Source organism: Cyrtonyx montezumae, unplaced genomic scaffold (genome assembly GCF_038088225.1).
Source record: "Cyrtonyx montezumae isolate F1298 unplaced genomic scaffold, pur_monq_1.0 scaffold_2, whole genome shotgun sequence".
Taxonomy (NCBI): Eukaryota; Metazoa; Chordata; class Aves; order Galliformes; family Odontophoridae; genus Cyrtonyx; species Cyrtonyx montezumae.
This window is the reverse complement of record NW_027071936.1, coordinates 60,043,396-60,063,089: the sequence shown is the minus strand read 5'-3', so window position 1 is coordinate 60,063,089 and position 19,694 is coordinate 60,043,396. Positions and strand designations below refer to the sequence as shown.

The 19,694-nt window shown below is 35.7% G+C and overlaps 1 protein-coding gene across 3 annotated transcripts in view; it reads left to right on the top strand.

Annotated features, from left to right (window-relative positions):
- The window catches only part of GRK4 (G protein-coupled receptor kinase 4), a 109,304-nt gene that overhangs the window by 88,083 nt on the left and 1,527 nt on the right, over window positions 1–19,694 (top strand). Inside the window, exons 2-15 of one of the 3 annotated variants that reach the window (XM_065735869.1) lie at window positions 1,161–1,247; window positions 1,845–1,957; window positions 5,232–5,309; window positions 6,417–6,517; window positions 7,807–7,899; window positions 8,369–8,432; window positions 9,164–9,304; window positions 9,659–9,849; window positions 13,456–13,493; window positions 15,513–15,602; window positions 15,980–16,188; window positions 16,976–17,113; window positions 17,698–17,835; window positions 18,717–18,839. In XM_065735869.1, coding sequence (XP_065591941.1) covers window positions 1,161–1,247; window positions 1,845–1,957; window positions 5,232–5,309; window positions 6,417–6,517; window positions 7,807–7,899; window positions 8,369–8,432; window positions 9,164–9,304; window positions 9,659–9,849; window positions 13,456–13,493; window positions 15,513–15,602; window positions 15,980–16,188; window positions 16,976–17,113; window positions 17,698–17,835; window positions 18,717–18,839 — 1,604 coding nt within the window. Of the gene's footprint in view, window positions 1–1,160; window positions 1,248–1,844; window positions 1,958–5,231; window positions 5,310–6,416; window positions 6,518–7,806; window positions 7,900–8,368; window positions 8,433–9,163; window positions 9,305–9,658; window positions 9,850–13,455; window positions 13,494–15,512; window positions 15,603–15,979; window positions 16,189–16,975; window positions 17,122–17,697; window positions 17,836–18,716; window positions 18,840–19,694 lie in introns of those variants that run through there. The other 2 variants (XM_065735870.1, XM_065735871.1) reach the window with 2 other exon arrangements.

Genomic DNA, 19,694 nt, shown 5'->3' with positions numbered 1-19,694 from the left:
TTGTGTCTATGTGATATGGGCTAAGGTACAGTAAGCTGCAGCTTTTTGAACTGCTCTGACAGCACTGGTGGAACAAAGACATAAATTAGAGGGCTCTTTTATATCTATTACATTGTTCTGAAGGTATTAGTTTCTTTCCCTCTAACAATTTAATTTTGAAAGACTTAACAGCACTGTTTGCTGCTTGGTTTCTATTCGGGTTACGTAGGGTAACTCCCTTCCTCTCTCTCCCATTGTGGTTAACAGTATGTATTGCTTTGGTACAGTTAGAAAGTAAGTCTGGGTGCGTTTGCTGCTATTCTGTCATGTGGAAACGCATCTGACCATATCTCTTAGTAAAATCTTTTATAATATTCTGCAGCACAGAAATTAGTCTTCCGTTGAAATGTTTTGCAGTGAGAAATGTTTCTGTTCCTGTGTGCGAGGCTGTCTCTGCTGTTTTGAGAAGTGTGCGTATGTTCTGCAAATGCATTTGGCCTTTTCAGGTCACAGCAATGTGAAAAATTTCAATTTGAAAATGGTTCTCCAAAATACATTAGCTCCCTAATGTGAAAAATACTGTAGATTTTTATAAAGTCAGTTTAATACTGGTACTGAAACCTGAAGCACTTGAAGGGTCTGGATACTACAGCAGTCAAATTTTGTCTGCTATTGTCTTCATTCATTTATCACTGATCGTTTGTTATTATTACCATTACTGACCTTAAGAAAGAAGTGCAACTTGTTTATCAAAAAATGCATTTTAAAACATTATGTATTTTATTCCATGACTTTGTTTCTAATCTTCACCAAGGTTGAAACATAACCCTGCATTTTTTTGTTGTTTCTGACTTTACTGATGTTTGTGATTACAAATTTTGAGGATTACAGAATGTGTAGGTATTTGCTTTTTCTTTGTGGAGTTTCTTTATTCACAGTGAAAATGCCAAATCTTTGTGTTGCAAAAAAACAAACAAAAAAAACCCAACTTTCTACATTTTCAGTGTTTAGGCAGAAGTCTCTCTATGTCAAGTTTGTTACTGGTTTGGGTATCCTTGTAGATGGGTTTCTTTTTAGAAGCAATTGGACAGGTCTGAGCAGAAACAACAGATTTCATACTGCCTAGAGTCAAGACACACTGGTGTTGTGTTTTACATTGCTTTTACATTTTTTTCTTCTAGGCAAACGGAGTGGACGTAGTAAAAAATGGAGAGAGATGCTGAAGTTACCACCTGTTAGTCAATGTGAAGGTATTAGATGCTCAATTGGTAAGTGTCCTGTAGAACTGTGTGAGACGGAAGTATGCAGGAAGGAAGAAGCAGGAGTATGCTGTTGTTAAATGGGAGAGTTCTGTCTTTGAATATAGATTAGGGGAAAAAAAGTACCAAAACAAGAACAAAACCCCGTCGTGAATGTGCATTTATTAAAAGATAAAAGCTTTATCATAGCTCTGTATTTCTTAAGGGAAACTTCATGAAAGATAACTTCAAAGACGAGCTAAAAAAGGGACTCTTATTGTAATCTGATTGACATGGAAATAGATCTCATTTTTTGTCTTAGTCTTGTAGTAATTTTTTAATCTTTTCTATTGTTCTTCTATATTCCTTCTTTGCAACAGTCTTGTTTTGGCATTGCTGTTTCATAGCACTTTCAATTTCCAACCTCATCCTGAATGAAACTTAACTGAAGCATTCAGTATGTTTGTTATTTATAAATGTGAATGGTCTATAATAGACAAATATGCCTGGAAGAATGTTTAAGTATTTGGGCTCTAATTGCAACTGTCTTGGTTGCTGTTATTGTTATCGGAATAGGATCTTGCTATGGGAAAAGATAAACATACTTATTTCTCATCTCTTTCTCAGAAAAAGATTATAATCAGCTTTGTGACAAACAGCCGATAGGAAGACTTCTCTTCAGGCAGTTTTGTGATTCCAGACCAGACTTGAAAAGGTGCATTGAATTTCTGGATGCAGTGGTAAGCACTGAGAACTTAAACACGGATATAAATAGGAATGTTTGGTGGTTGCTTTTTTATATTTTTATTTTTTTGACATAAAGTTTGAATTTTTGTATGAGTTTTGGTTGAGATAAATCAATTCTATCTTTGTTGGTAAGACTCACCAATGTTACATATCTGATGCTTATATAGCATCAAGGTTTCTGTTTGTCACTCTGTGCCACCAGAAAATAGTCTGTGGATGCTCAAGAAGGGAGAGACAGTTGAGAAAAGCGACCCAGCAGAAAGAATATTGTTTGCTCTAAAATCTCTGCCATCACAGCATGGTCAGAAGTATAGCCATGATGGGATTATAGGGATATCTTCTTGAGCCTAATATTGTATAAAAACAATAACTATATATAATAACTTATATTACTCAGACCTGAAAATGTTGTTACAGCCATGGAAGCCCAAGGCTGGTCAGAATTTGCTATATCTAAAAATGTATGGAGATGGGAATCTAGGGAACTGTGAAAGGAGGGAAATCAAATTCTGGAGAGTGAGGGGAAAGGAAGTGTTTTGACTTGATAAATCTGTGTCTTCGTATCCAGTGGCAAAGAGGAAGTGTGTCCACAACCCTGTTTGGTAAAAATCCTCAAACTAAATCCACATTGTGAAGGAGAAAGCAATGAGAAGAGCATGAGGGCATACAGCTATCCTTAGAAGAAGGGTGTATGATAGGTCGGAGCATTTATTCTGTTTTTCTCCCTCATAGTTAATAGAAGACCAGTGAAATATATTATGAAACTGAGATTGCTGCCAAAATAACTTTATCTTACTCATTTTTGTTCCAATTTATGTTCAGGGACCAAATAACTGAAGAAGATAGAGAGAGGTAGGGTTGTACTGCTGCTTACACACATACTGATTTACACTCCTGGAATGTGAGATGCTCCTGAAAGATGCAGGGTGTAGGGAAGCATGTGAGGTTATTGCTGTGCCTGTACTTCTCCTTATCTCCCTTTTTCCTTCACGGCACTGTAAGCTTAGACACTTGGTCAGCTAAAAGAAAATTTTGGTGTGAAGTAGAATTGTCTTCTGTTTGTGGTCATTTGGTATCTGCTTTTACTTTTGGAATCCTGAACAGTGTTTTTACATTATTGGAATGAATATCTTATTTTCGTTCTGCATGCTGATGTGGCTCTGAAAACTCTTGGACAGTAGTGACTGTTTTCCTCTGGTCAATGAATCTTTGTGCAGTTAGGCTTACTTCCCAATGTATTTCACATTTTGTGACACTTAGGAGCAGTTTCTAGCACCAAATTCCAGAGACAAATTTGTCAACAGTATACATTAAGTGGAAGTCAGAACATTGGAGATAAATATTGTTAGATGAATGTAAATGGGAGCCTTTAATGGGCACACAGTGAAGAGACCACTGACAACTGTGGATGTAATCTTGGTTACAACTTCTGTACGTGCTATTTATCCCTATATGTTGCTTATGTAAGGTGTAATAGAATCTTAAACAGTAAAAAAAAAAGGGCAAAAAACGTGATATCCGTAAGACATGATTGTCTTTGCACCATTTTTTCAGGTGAAATTGTTTCAGAGAAGTATCTGAGTTTCACACTAATTGGATATTTTGAGATGTTTTAAAATGTGGCTGTAGATTGTAATGCTTTTGTGAATTTAATGAAGTCTGCCAAGGTTGAGATAATCTGATGTAAGGGATGACTTTGTGATTTGCTTTTCCTTTTTCAAACTTCCATTTGACAAGTCATAGTGAGGAAGAACACTTGGGAATCATTTGTAAGAGAAGTCTCGGATGAGACTCGTGATCTGAAAGCTAGCATGCTCTCTTGGTCAAGAAAATGAGATCTACTGCCTGCTGTCTCTTCCAGATGATCTCTGAACTAGCCTGATTTTTCTTTTCTGGACTTTTTACCTCTATTTGGTGGTTGTTTTTTTTGTTTGTTTGTTTCGGTTTTTTTTTAAGGGGAAGGCTACAGCTGTGGAGATTTTATCTCAGGTTGTGCCACTTGTTGAATGTGATTAATTTAAAGAATTTTCTAATTCTTTTATATGAGGTAAAGTGATTTCAGGTACGTGATTATTTTAGGAAGCCAAAATAGCAAAATCAAAGCAGTACTGCATGTTACGTGAGTACTGCGATTGGTAAGCTTTAACTCTTGGGAAGGTGTGACTTTGAAGTCTGGAGTAAGCTTGTGGCTTCACAGGACAAAGTGTTGTGAAATCATTGAATAAAACTAACAGAAATTCAAGGGGAGAATTAGTTATCCAATCATATAGTGACTCATTTCACTAGCTGGGGCAGCGTTACTCAAGTATGAATAAGAATGGAATGGCAACTCAAACTTCCCTCTCAGGCTCTGTGAGTAACTGAGGTTAGCTGACAAGTCTCTTAAGCTTCCTTTTAAACTACAGTCTCTGTTTAAAATAGTATTTCAATAGTATTGACATAACTGAAAATCTTAAAGGTAGTAAGTGCTGGTTAGGAAAGTTAAGCATGTTTGGTAGTTGAGGAAGAATACCTTACTGTTTGATTGTTGTGGAATTCAAGTAGCAAAACCAGTGGCTTGCAATTGTTTTGTGTTCAAGTGTTGTATTGAATTGACTGATGCCATAATGTCTTAGCAGAAGATAATGTTGATGGCTTTATAGTGAGTCAGTATGGATCAGCTGATTGTAGAACTGGAGTTGAAGGATTCTGTTATTTCCAGTATGGTGTTCGTTTGGTTCTTCAATTGTAATTTTCACTTTATGGCTCTTTTAAAAAGGTATATAACTTCTTTTTCACTGATTAAGTCACTCACTTGGAACTTACTCTGGGGTTTTTAATGATTGTTGTCCTAATAAATTGTGGTTGTGTGTGAGGCAGTCCCTCTGTTCTGGATGCCTGCTGTATTTTTTGTTCTCTTATGTGCCTGCTTTCACGTTTTGAGATGAGAAATAAGCTTTGGGTTGGCTCAGCCTACCAAGCTAACACAGGTTGCTGTTTGAGATTGTTGTGTTCCAATTAATCTTTCCTAAGATTTTGTGTTATCTTTAAATGTTGTAAATTCTGATTTTGCTTCTAGTATCCCTGAGAATTATTCATAGTAACCAGTCCTTGTAGATTTTTGGTACTAGTATGTTTGATATTTTCTTTCCAAAAGTAGCTACCTATTGAATAAGATTAATGGGGTCCTTTATTTCTCATTATACTTGTAGCTTTTCTTATTCACAATAAAATTTACCTTGCATAATGTAAAAAGACATTGAATATAATATTATTCTATTCCCATAGGCAGAATATGAGGTATCTTCAGATGAAAAGCGTATAGACTGTGGCCTGAAAGTCTTAGAGACCTACTTCACTAACGGGGTAAATATATTGTGAAATACTATGTCAAATATGTTGTAAATGTGCTGCAAGCTTCCGACAAACTAAACACCTGTGTGCTTGCTTTGTTTGTTGGTGAGCTGACATTCAATTTTCATTAGTCCAGTTTTTGGCTTTCTGAAGGGTATGTTGCCTTCTGGAATTGAGAAGCTTACCAGCTCGAGTTGAAACCTTGACCAGTCTCTGCTTCTAAAATTATTGCCATTATGATTTACTACTGTATTTTCAAACTAAAATTGAGTAAATACATATTTTCTTAAACATACAACAGATGAACTTGTTCAGCACGTGAAAAAGGCTTGTTAATGAACTACCTAGAGGGCATGAGAATTAGGAACTTATAAAATGCTTTATTTTTCAATGGTGTTGGATGGATTACTGTACATTTTCAGAGTTACTACAGGTCCTCACAAAGTCAGATGATGAGGTTTTTTTTCTAGAACATTCTGTTTTTCTGTTTGCATGGAGATCATTGGGATCTGATTTTTAGCATATGTTAGACCAAATTTGTTTTTTTTAAGTCTATTCTGAGGTGTATGATGGAGGCTTTTCTGTTGATATGCAATTGCACATTCTCTTTCTATAATAGATTCTTCTTCATCTTCTCTTATTTTGGCCATCTTGAAAAGGCTGTGCCTGTATTAATACCTTCATTGCCACTTTAAAAGCAGATAGACTCTAAGTTTGCCCCATCCTTTCAAATAGTTTCTTTGGGACGACTGTAGTTCACATGCTGTTTTGTTGAAAAGCATTTTGAGCTAATTTGAAATAATATCTCCAACTTTGTGGATGTTTCTTTCCTCCTTTCCATCCTTTCAAAGCAAATAGATAACTTGTTTTTGTGGTTGTAGACCATCAGAAGTAAAAAGAAGTTGTTGTTATAGCCAAACTTATCAGGTTATTGAAACAGAAATGCATTGAATGTTATTGCAGTTCTTAAATGGGGAACAAAAAAAAAGTTGACTTTCTTAGTTTTCTTGTTAGCCAAAACATTCCTTTTCCTGTAGCAGAACTTTCACTCATTCTCTTAATTACAAAATTGGTTTTATTGTTGCCTTTTTTATTTATTATTGTTTTAATTATGTTAAGTCTGCAGCGCACTTGCCAGAAATACCTCAGGAAACAGTAAATGAATGTAGAGCAAGACTGGAGGAGAACCCTTCTAAAGATCTTTTTGTGGATTGTACTAGGTAGGTTAAAGATGCCTAGTACTGTGTTTTAGTATCACAAGGTACATTTGTGTTCCTGGGACAGATGAAAGGTGAAATTAGTACACCCAGAACTGTGTCTGTGACGTGAGTATAGGTGAGAAATTTGAAACAGATTCATTAAAAGGACTGAGTTTCCTTTGGAAATGATTCATATGCTTGATTTTTAAAGACTTTTTTAACGCTGTTTTTGCTTAAATCATTTGAAGATCTAATGCTATTGTATCTGCTAACAAGTAAGTATTCTGTAAGTTAGAATGGTATTTCATCATTGTATCTTTTACTTTTGAGTGTGCTCTTTTTTGTGATGAAAGCACTGGCCGAGTAAAGTGGTGGGTGAAAGGTTTGTCAACAGTGTTAGACAGTTTTTGGTTCTAGAAAATCAGTTGATTATTCTTCCACTAACATGGCTGATTAGAGGATTGAGTACGATACTTATTACACAGAGGCTTAGTTCTGAAATCATGCAGCAGTATTCACACAGCTGCAGCAGCGAAGGTTTTTCTTGGAGGAACGATACCTGTTTACCAGTGTTGGATGTCTTCTGAAAGCCTTCATGTTTCTAATATTACTGGTTTTTCAAGACATGCTTGATCACGTCTGAAGGCTTACAGCATGTTTTGTCACTGCTTGGGTCATCACCGTGGCAACAAAAATAAGTGTACTTTATAACCACCTGAGATTAGAAGATTGAAAGGGATGTGTCAGGGCACCTGCTAAAACATGTCTCAAATGGAAGATTTGTCTTTCCCTTTCCACTGTCCAACAAGTGTCTACATATGGTTTGAATGACTTGTGTCCCTAATTACCTTGTTGTGCTTAGTTTAAGAAGGGAACGATAAAGATGCATGGAGTTCAAGTTTGGATGTGTTCAAAATTGAATACTAAACAACTATAGAGTGAAACTTCACTTATCCAATTCCAAAGGATGCTTAACATCTTGTAGATCCTTTCCTGTTAGTACCTTTCAGGGGTCATATTTGTGGGGTCATAATTGCATTGTATAGCTACTAGTTAGCTGATGTTTAGGTGGGCTTGAAAACAGTTAATGTGAACGCAGTGGTTTGATTTCCTAATTACTGTATGTAATGGCCGTTTTGACATTTACTATTGTTCTGGCAAGGAATAGTTTTCTATGATTGCCGCTCACTTTGTGAGACATTTAGGGTAAAACCATTAAGTGCATTAAGGTCTTTTTCTGCCAACTGCTCCAGTGATTATGTTGACCATCAGTATTTCAGTGTAAGTGTGACTTTATTTTCCATTGCTAGAATCATCCATGAATACCTAAGCAGGAGACCTTTTGAAGCTTACCAAGAAAGCGTGTATTTTTCCCGTTTTTTACAGTGGAAATGGCTAGAGAAGTAAGTGTATTTTATAATTCTGTTTTGCTTTCTGAACTGTTCTGCTTGTTACACAATGCCCATTAGAGAAATCATGACCTGAAAGACAAGATTCAAGGATGGCTTTGGTGGGACAAGTCAATGCTCCAACTGAACTATGTGTTGAAGAGTCTTTTTGTTGTGAATTTGTATTAAGTAAATGTGAATTTACTGTCAGGTATGTAGTGGGATACCAATCTTGGGAACCATGTTAGCATTCAGTTCCACACTTGGTCTAATTAGGTTTTTCTTTTAGAAAGGAACCTATGTTTCCAGTCAGACCCCCACCTCATTTTAAATTTATGGTAATGCTGTCTTCAGAAATCATGGCAACTCTTATTCAGCCAGATGTTAAAGAGCAGGAAGGACAAACTGAAGGCAGATTTTGGGGTAGAAAGGGGTTTGCAAATTCTTATAATTCTTGTTGTATTAATTGTTTCTTTCTAATCAGGCAACCAGTAACCAAACACACATTTAGGCATTACCGTGTACTTGGTAAAGGCGGATTTGGAGAGGTGAGTGCAGAGGTGTTTTTCTCTGAGGCCATCTTTAAAGGCTAGTTCAGATGAAAAGCTGGTTTTTAACTCTGGTCTCTAACAATCTAAATTTTGACGTGGACTAGTGAACTGTCATCAATGCAAACCACTTGTTTTAATGTGCTAGTCTCAGTATTGTAGGTCATGCACAAAGTTGGAGAAAACTTCCCTAACTATGACAGTAATTCCTACTGTTTAAAATTTGCTTTGTTCCTACTTAATAATTATGTAGTGTATTCCTGAATTTGGCATGAAAATACAGATTTATTTCATTCTTTTTATAAAGCACTGTTTTGGTTTTTTTTCTTGATATTACAAATGTATCTCTGTATTGAATGGACAGGAAGATTACGAAGTTAATCTTTCTTTATGCTTGAATATGCTGTGAATGTTAGTCCTCTGTCCTGCAGTTACCATAGTCAAGAGTTCCATCAGCACAGGATCTGTACTTCTACTGATCTCTTCAACCTCAGCAGAAAATGTGTTGGCTCCTTTGTAGCCTCTATCCCACTTCAGTTACCGCTTTTGTGACCCTCTTAAGTTGTTTTATGGGTGAAAGTACTGTATATAGATACATACAGACCCTATATTCTTCTGAGATCATTTAAGAGCTTTTAAAAAGAGAAAGCAGAATAAATCTTGATATATATATATATACGTGTGTGTATATATGTATAAAGTTAATGTCTCCTACTTTTCCTCTCTTCTAGGTGTGTGCTTGTCAAGTACGTGCAACAGGAAAAATGTATGCTTGTAAGAAGCTAGAAAAAAAGAGAATAAAGAAAAGGAAAGGAGAATCAATGGCTTTGAATGAGAAAAGAATTCTGGAAAAAGTGAATAGTAGGTTTGTAGTAAGTATCTACTTCTTGTTCTTGTGAGTTTATTTTGCATTGATTGCCTAATTTCAGTTTTTTGGGGGGCTTAAGGGCATGACATTTTGTAATTGATTTTGGGAATGTGTGACTGCAAAGCTAAGTGATTAGTGTAATAACTAGAATAATGTATTGTGTGTGTGATTGAGTAGTTCTGTGCAGAGTTTTTGTAGGTGGATTACCTTACTGAACAGTAACAGTTCTCTGTTTTGCTGGTTTATTCCTATTTTTTTTAACGACTTCATATTTTGCTTATATTGGAGAAAAGAACTGAGAATTGTATTGGAGTTAAGAGTGAATAATGGTTGTCATCTCCCTCTGTGCTCTTTTCAGGTTAGTTTATCCTATACATATGAGACAAAAGATGCCCTGTGTTTAGTATTAACCATAATGAATGGAGGGGATTTGAAGTTTCACATATATAACATGGGAAATCCTGGCTTTGATGAAGAAAGGGCTATTTTCTATGCTGCAGAACTGTGCTGTGGTCTGGAGGATTTGCAGAAAGAGAGAATTGTATACAGGTGAGTACTATCTTCAGTAACTCAGACATTGACATCACCATGTCTCTTTAGCATTCAACATATGAATTATTTTCTGTTAAAATAAGCTTGTACGTAGTAAAAAACCAAAAAAATTCTAGTAGTCTTTTGCCAGTGTCCTTCAGAATTGCTAATCTTATTTGTCTTCTTGCTGTTTATTCTAGTCCCGATACTTGATATATTCTAAAACATGCAAAGTGATAGAAAATTATAACACATAAAGCAAATTAGCTAGAAATTCTAATAAATACATTTTGGGAATGTGCTATTGCATGCCCACTCTGAAGTAGATGTTTGCAGGAGACTGCTGAAGTCCTTTGCTTTCCTGCTTGTTATGACCAATCTTGCAATGATGTGCAGTGTGTTTTGGCAGGAGAGAAGAGAGAGTAAACTTAAGAGTCTTGGTGTTGCTTGTTGTTCTCATGTGAATCAGCTACAAATAGGTCATTCCATGTTTCCTGAGTAAAAACAAGGAATTGTTTAAGAACCCAAATGCACATCCCTTGTGTTCAACTTGTTAGCAGTTTGCATACTAGATCATCAAACACACGTTGAATCCTACCATCGTCTTTCTTTGGAGTGGCCTCAGAGTCAAGATGTCTCTTTCTTGTGCTGTTATGTAACTGATTTCCAATTATTAAAAATTTGTGTGGGCTGCTACAAATTAAGGAAGCAGAAAAGTAATTTCACAAACAACTCTTGGGTGAAATTGCATCTTAATGAGGACTAAAAATAATTTTTTCTTATCTCATAATGAAGGACGTAGAGACAGTGCAGGTGTTACTAACTGAATTATCAGTATTCTCAGGAAGAAGAAGAAAGGGCTTAATCAAAATACCTTGAAGGCATTATGTCATTATTCAAACAATTAGGTATATAACATACTAAGGGGGTTCCTGCCCAAAGTGTAAACAGATGAAAGGTGACTCTGATTATACCATGTCAGTTCAAATGCACTTGAGGACAAAAATTAGAAAATGTTTGGGTAATTTTATGCCCTCTGTTGAACTATTTTTATCCTATTTTTTTAATAAAGGATGACCAACTTTATGCAAAAGTCTTGTTTTTTCTTCATTGCTAAAAGTAGTTTTTTTTCCCAATGATCTTAGACTTTTTGCCTCATATTTTATTTTTGTATAATCTATTTAGGAGCACTGTTAAATTCTACATATTTATAAACAAGAAACTGAAAGAGGTGATCACAGAAATGTTCAAGACATCACTAATTATAGTGATATGTTACATGATCAAAATTCTCTGTAAGCATCTTCAAGGCAATGCGTTTAGGGATCAGTTCAGTGACTGTGTATGGTTAATGAACCAGAAGGGTTGGAAAAATTGGTCATAATTATAATTTCTTTAGTGAGAAATAAATGCAGGTAACCTGTGGTCATAATGTTGCAGGGGACAGAACAGCTTGAAGTATATTTTCACTGACATTACAGTTTGTTTTCCTATTAGAGTAATTAATACTTCTTGTTTTCTGGGGCAAGGAGTGTTCTTCCCTTGCTGTTGTTTTCTGGATATTCAGTACTGACAAGATCATGGGAACTATTATGATATTAATTTTCTAGCTTTCAAGGAGGAGTCTTAAATGAAGCTATCTCTTAAGATGAATAGCATAACTTGTTAAAGCAGTTATATGTTTTTTGTTGAAAATGTATTTTTGTGACTATCCATATATATTTACATCAAAGTGTGCTGTGAAGGCAATAGAAGAAGAAAAATTCAAAACTTCTGAAATAAAATTCCTCAGTGGAAGCAGTCATCAGTAGATGGAACTAAAACCAATTTGTTTTGTTCTGGAATAGCAGTTTTAATGTAAGGCTGTTGTGTTAAATTTTATTATATTTGGCACATGCTGCCAGTTGTAGCAAAGTGTCTTATAAAGTGCAAACAGCAGGCCTATCTTTTCTCTCTTTTAACATCAATTTTTAGCATATGGGCCACATGTCAGTATGTAAGCTACTACTCAATGTCAGCAGTGCTATTAGAGCTGTTCTTAGTACCCTGGAGTTGGTTGTGCCATTTTCCGAGTGGAGTTCCCAGTGGATTAAAAGGACAGGTGCAGATCATAGAATCAGTCAGGTTGGAAGAGACTTCAAAGATCATTGAGTCCAACCACGACCTAACCATACTACCCTGCCTCTAACAGCCCTCCACTAAATCGTGTCCCTGAGCACCACATCCAAACTTTATAAGGGGAAAACTGATGCTTCTCTTCCTGGAGTTATGTCACTGGCTCCCATTCTGAGCTTGTTTTTCAGTTGAAGTAGTTTGTTGTGAGTAGCTTGTTGTCTGCTACAGGACCGAAGTCTGTGTATTTAAACAGAAACTTTCGCTTCTGTCATGGTGGAGGAAGGGAAGAAGGAGATGATGCCCCAATGCATCCCGAAGCTAGGATTGATGGATAGATTCTTGAAAGTTTCAGAGGCTTACTTCTTGCTGTTAGGCCTTGAAAATAACAGCGTTACAGAACTAGAATTCTTGCTACAGTAAGTTCTAATGAACTCAAAGAACAGAATTATCTTCCATTTGGATGTTTCTCAAAGTATTATGTTTTGGGTTGGGCTTTAATCAACTTTGTAGGAGCTGGAATGGAAGTCTTCAAAACTATTTACTTGAGTTCATCTGAATGTGTACTACATGTTTTAGAGTAGACTTGCTTCTGCCTAAAATTTGACATGAGTTCTTGTTGTTGTTGTGGGCTTTTTTCTCTTAACCTCAATATCTCCTGATTTCCATGGTATTATAAACTTGTTTTTGATGTGAAATGATGGACCTAATATAGGGACTGTTCAGACGTGAAGGTTTGTAGGAAAGACTTACTCATTTTATGAAGAAGTGAAACTAACACCAATTCATGTACCATAGAGCATTAATTTAGCAATATCCGGGGAGAAAAAGTAGTTCAGATTTGAACAAATGTTTGTTTTCCTCTCATTTTGAATGTAAAAGCTAGAATGATTCTTTGTGAAACTATTTCTTTTGAGGTATTCACTCTTTTCTGCTTTTTATGTTAATACCTCATCTTTTTGCAGTTGTACATGAAGAACTTCTGTTTCAGCATCTGTAAGGGCACAGTTGTAACACAGAAAAAAATTAATGCCTCTTTAACTCTTTCCTGACTTTTGCTACCATTTAATAGCTGAAGAATGTTTCTTGTGAAGCTGCGTGTCCAAAAGAAACAAAGAACTGCAGCAAGTACTGGCTTGTTTTACCTTTGTAAAGTTACGTGGCGTGGCTAATGTGTTCAGGAGAAAGGTCTTTAACTTGTGTGCACAAGCCGGGTGCATGTTGCTTCTTTGTGTACGGATTTTACTGTTGTATTTAGACAGTTTCTCATCTGAAATCCCTGTTTTAATATAAATAGGGTAGAGATTTAGGGAACTTTTAAGAGTTATGTGGTTATACTACTTGTTTTATAGTTCCTCAACTTTGCAGCTTTTTTTGTACGTAGGTATGAGCTGGAAAAATCTCTTCTATAGGACTTTTATAATGGTTCTGATATTGCCCCAATTATATTTCATGATAGATGTTAATCTTGCCCTCTGTATAATTAAGGTTTTTATTCATTTTAATTTGTAGAGACCTGAAACCTGAAAATATACTGCTTGATGATTGTGGTAAGTAAATAATAAAAGTTAATTCTGAAGTCAGGAATTACAAAGCATGCTTTTAATCTCGTGTATCTTCATAATAGGAGGGGCTTGAGTGGCAAATATTAATAGTCTAGCGTGTTTTCATTAGTAAATTAAAACTGTATTTCTTGGAATATGAAAAAATACTGGGGTTAGGAGAGTGAGAAATTATACATAATGTCAAAGGTGTCCATTTCTCCTCTCAGAATGACATTTTTTCCTTCTGCTGCTCCTCTGTTTCCTTTGATTTAATATGGCTAAAACTTGGATGGATTTGTTTTTGTCTTTTGTTTATCATTTACTTCATAATTTATTAGCTTTGAGGTCAGAGCTACACCTAAACAGTAAAGTATGATGATAAGCAATAAAGAGGAAAGAAATCTGAGGGATGAGTGTTTGTTTCAACACTTCAATGGAAACAGGAGTTTGGATAGTTTCTAGTGTAGATGTGGCTTGAGAGAATCAAGGAAGTCAAATCAATATGAAAAAATTTTTTTCTTTTTTTTCCCCCAGAAGCCAAATTAATTTTCTTTAATGACTTCGTATTAAACTTACTGAAGTTTTTTGAACTCACAGTAGAGCATTTGCATCAATTACCTTCTTGTAAGCTGTGGCTGAATATTACCAGTTTGTTCTTGTAATTGCTAAGGATTGTAGGTAAAGGAAAAATTGCTTTCAGAGTCATTAGCAGAGGATTTATTTTTAGTCTTTAAAGTCAGCATGTTCTGACTGATACACTTCTGAAAAGAAGATGCTTGGGAAGAAGTCACACTGCAAGACCTTAAGCTTTAACAGACATCAAATGCATTCTTCAATTCTTCTCTCCAGCAACATCTAGCAAAAGCGGCAGGTTTCTTTGAGGAAAAATGTAGCCGTACAGGACTGCACTAGAATCCTTTTTTTCTGGCAGGGATATTCTGATCTTGTTCCAGAGAGGAGAGAAGGCTAATTAGAAAATAGCTTCAGGAGCTCAGATCCTGCAATTGACAAGGGGTTCATCAGATGTTATGGAGCAGAAGAGCATCTGAATGTTTAAAATAGCATTTACTGCTTAAGTGCATTTAATTATTTCCAAGCAGCGTAAAAAGCAGCAGCTAAGTTTTTCTACTCTCTTTCCCCACACCATGATTACCTAACATATATAAAAAAGAAATGAATGTACTAATAATAACTAACACAGATGATGCAGTGCTTTTGGAATGACTAAGAAAACATGTGCTAATGAATGCCAGGCATTTGAACAGGCTACCTGGTGGGGTGATGCAGTATCTCATTTTAGAGGCTTTCTAGGCCAGAAATAAAACCAAACAAAAACACAAAACAAACTGAAAAAATCCTTAAACAGTTGGGACTGACTTTGTTTGATGAGGAGGTTGCACTAGAGACCTTATGAATTGTTCTGGGAATCTGTGATAGTTCTATATTGAACTGGCATGTTATAACATCAACGATTCTGAGTACGTTTTGGTTAGGCTACTTTTCTTCTTGTGTAGGAGTAGGGACAGAAATTCCTATTGCTTGCACTTAGCATTACTAGGGTATTTGATTAGTGGAAAACCTGACACAGACTACAGTTTCCTCATATTGCGAATAAATGGAGTAAATTCTGATGTTTTGTTAGAAAGGTAGAAAGTTAGCTTTCTGTAGAGGGGAATACAGAATGGAAAAATATAAATATCTAATGTGTACATACTGAACTCCATAAAAGCAGACATTGATTTCTTTTTATACTAGAGTTGAAGCCAGTGCCAAAGTTAGATTTTTTTGTGTGTATGACCTTTGGGAAATGAATTAGATCCGTACTTCTGTTACAAGTTTACAAAAGGGGATGGGGGGAAAAAAAAAAGTGGGCACTTCTTTCTAGTTAAATAAGGTTACTTCCATGAGATACATGAATGCTTTGATGGTTTTAGGTGTTTTTTGATGAGTTGCGCAAGAGAAATTTCTTGTTATAAAAGTGATATTTTATTGTTTGCTGACTTTCTTTTATTTTAATATGAACAGGGCATATTAGAATTTCAGATCTTGGATTAGCTGTGCAGATTCCAGAAGGAGAAACGGTCAGAGGACGGGTTGGCACTGTTGGTTACATGGGTATGTGAAATATCCTTTATTCGTTAGGTTTTACCTCAAGTTTGGTCAAATGAATGTGTAAAATGATTTGCCCAAACAGCTACATTGGGTCTGTCAAGAAAGACTGTAATATATGGTGGAAGATGTTGGTAGTCAGTTATAAACCTTCTTGATAAATGAGGAAGATTAATTTTGGAAACTATAGCTTTAGGTAGAAATTTAAGAAAACACCTTATTTCATCTGGTTTTAAGTGTTAAAAAGAAAACGTGCTTCTGTTGGATACACAGTCTTCATTGTAGAATTAACATTTCTTCAGAGAACAAAGAGATTGCTTAAAGACCTTTGGTACAGAACCAAAAGAGTACCAATTAAATGATTTTTTTGTTTATTCTTATAGCTCCAGAAGTGCTCAAAAATGAAAAATATACATTCAGCCCAGATTGGTGGGGTCTTGGTTGCTTAATTTATGAAATGATTGAAGGACAGTCGCCATTCAGGAAGCATAAGGAAAGAGTCAAACGGGATGAAATTGACCGGAGAGTAAAGGAGGACCAAGAAACCTATTCAGACAAGTTCTCTGAGGAGGCAAAATCCATCTGCAGGATGGTGGGTGAAGAGACGTAGAGGTTTGAAAATTAAATTTCTAATCCCTTTTAAGAGATGAACTGCTTGTTTTTAGTCTTCTATTGAAATTTTTTCAAAGCTGGAGTGAGGTGTACTAAGAGTACCTCAGTCTTATTTTTGGTTCAAATGGACATTTCTGATGGTCCACTACTTGTTTGCTTTATCTGAACTTTATAAAATTTAAGGGAGGCAGCATAAATTTTTTTCTCTTTCACGTGTATGAGAAATGTAGCATTTCTTAGACCATGTGTAATCACAGAGAGCAATAAAATGTTCAGCTTTGATACTGTGTGCAGAGAAATGGTAGAGTTGTATATGAGCTTCCTTCTCTCCAAGAGCCTGTTTAAGACATCAGATACTTTTCATCTTCTGTGCTCTTAAATTTATTAAGGAGCACACCTATACAGAAAGCTGCAAATGTTTCTTTACTAGTTTATGTGGAATAAAAAAAAATTACTTAAGCTATTGAAAAAATGTAAAGCTTGTATTTCCTGAAAGCAGAGCCTACTGCAGAAGCTATTCGGCGTAGTATCAGTTAAAATATTTTCATACAACTTCTGGTCTAGTCTTTATTGCCAGAAATAGTAACAGTTTGTTTTCAGGGATTCTTTTGTCTACAGTGCTGTAATTTGAGTTTCCAGTTCATTTTGATACCACAGTGAAGTTCATGTTCTAAACAGCCAAGCAAGTAAGATATAAGGTTGTTTTTTTTTCTTCTCAATTGAGAGATTATGTCACTAGGACAGCCTTTTTATTCATATCTTTGCAGTTGCTTGCAAAAAATCCAGGGGAGCGACTGGGTTGCACAGAAAATGGAGCTGCTGTTGTGAAGCAACATCCTATTTTCAAGAATATTAACTTCAAGAGGCTGGAAGCTAACATGTTGGAGCCTCCATTTTTGCCAGATGTAAGTAGGTGAGACAGATTAATTAGTATCTAAAAAGGCATGAACTGCATAATTCTGTGTCAGTAATCGTGTGAACTGCAGATAAACTTTTACAGTTATTCATGTTGGCTGGAGATTACCATTGTAGATATTGATGGCTAGTTGTTTTGTGACATTTCATCTGAGAATACTGCTTCTGTTAAGTTGTTTAGTATGGCACTGAAGAGCTTTCTAGCTGATTTCTTAGACCTGAAAACTCGTCTTTCCTAGATCAGATGCTAAATGTATTAAATTTGGCTTTGAGGAAACCACTCAAGTTGAAAGGAAGCTGCCAGAGGACAAATAAGCTATGACAACCAGTAAAAAAATCAGAGATGCTGCATGCTCTCCTTGTTTGTGATGCTCTTGTTCTGTTACTTCCAGGATGGATGGAACTTCCCAAGTGCATTATGACAAGATTCTATTAAGGTTTTGCATTTCTGTTGTGTAATATAGTGTAATTCAGTCATTAGTTATGTGAAATACAGAACTGCAGATATTTCATACCTCCTCTGCTCAAATAGGGCAAAAAAAACTTAATGAAGCAATCTTGTATTATACTGCAGCCACGTGCCGTGTATTGTAAAGATGTCCTGGACATAGAGCAGTTCTCTACAGTAAAAGGAGTGAACCTGGATACTACGGATGATGACTTCTATTCGAAATTTGTTACGGGTTGTGTCTCAATCCCTTGGCAAAATGAGGTATTATATATTTCAGAGAAGATGTTCATTAGTACAGTGGTTAGAAGAATTAATTCAGGATAAATTTTTCATACTAACTTTTTTCCCCAATAAATGTATGTAAAATGAATGCTGACATCTTATTACAATCAACAAAAAAAAACTATTCAGCATCAGTGTCACCAGAGTTTCCTTGTTCTGATGTTGTCTGTATGGATTATCACTCTTGATAGGAGGAAGATAGTTTTCAAACTATTAACAAGCTAATAGGCTTGGTTGAAAGCTGCTGTCTCACTGTGTCATGTCCAAGCATCAATGGAGTGTCCAAGTAACTTTACAGAACCAGAGCTTACTTCTTCTACTGTTTCAAAACAAACTATTCAGCAATAGTAAAGTCAGACTTCCTTTTAAGGCTACTGAATGAGCAGTCTGGGATTCTGCACTGATAATTTCTCATACTCAGTCATGTTTATTAATAAAGTTTAGTCTATACTATAAGATATTATATTTGTTATGCTAGAGTGTTCTAAGTGAGCAGATCAGACAAAATGAAAATCAAGTGCATAGCGGTACACTAAGCAAATCCACTTCTGGTTCTAAAAATTTATGCTTATTGCATTATAGGCAGGACAAATTCCTTACAAAAGTGAAGGAGCATCTTAGTGCTTGCCTGCATGATAGTGCTCATATCATTGTTTTTTAAATTGTTCTTAGTGCTCGTGAAGTTTTAATGTAGATTCTGTGCTTTCCTTCAAGTAGGTCTGCAAATGATGTAGCATGAAAGTAGCATGAAACTGATGTATTTTTAACTTGTTAGGAGTAACCAGTCAGAGTAAATGGATGATGAATGGAGCATTTGAGAGGCTTGTATAGATACTTAATTTATATTTCATGTTTCAAAGATGATTGAAACAGGATGCTTTGAAGATATTAATGCATGTGAAACTGATGGTACTGTGTCACCAGACAGAGAGAGGTCTCCAAAACCAAAGAGAGGCTTCTTTCACAGACTTTTTAGTGGAGAGGTAAGGTTATTTATTTTTCTTCAGTAAGAAAATATAAGACCTTAAAATCTGTTCAAGCATTTTAAAATGTTAATTTGTGATAGGAAGAGCTTTTTTCTCTCAATGCTTAAACTGATGAAAGCTGACTTACGCCTTTGTCCACTCCGCTGCATTACGCCTTTGTCCGCTCCGCTGCATTTCAGAAACTGTGACAATCCATATAAACTCCAGGAGTTTTTCTTCCTACAGCATTCTGCTTTTCTCTGTTTGCTAGGCATTGCCTGGGGGAGGGGGGGGGGGAAGTGGTGTATGTTGTTAACACTGTATTGTACATCTTTTTTTCTGAAGATATTAACTTCGGTTATACTCCTTGGCCAATTTTTGTAGAGCATACAAGGAGATGATTTGAGAGATAATTGAGGACTCTTCAGTGTAATTGGGCAGTGCAATATAATACTTTTTCCTTTAGAAAGATGGACTCCCAATAAGTTATTGTGGTATGTTAAGCTAAACGAAGATAACCCCCTAAATGCATGAGTATGAAAAAGTGTTATAAAACAAATGTTAAAATACTGTAGCGAGAAGCTTTAATTCTGTCACCAAACAACATATGCTTACATAGAGGCTGTGCATTTTCAAAATCTCTTACAGACCTAACTCCTCTTCTTAAAAATGTTTTAAAGTTATATGAACACCAAAATACTGTCTAAAGATATGATGATCTCTTGCTTATAGGTGCTGAGGTGTAAACTATCTGTAAATATTTTCAGTTGAAGATACTGTTCACGATTTTGCTTGCTCAGTATGTCTGCACTTTAGTGTGGAATTGCCTTGAGAAGCCTAGTATATTCCAGTAGGAAGCAATTCTCAAGGAAC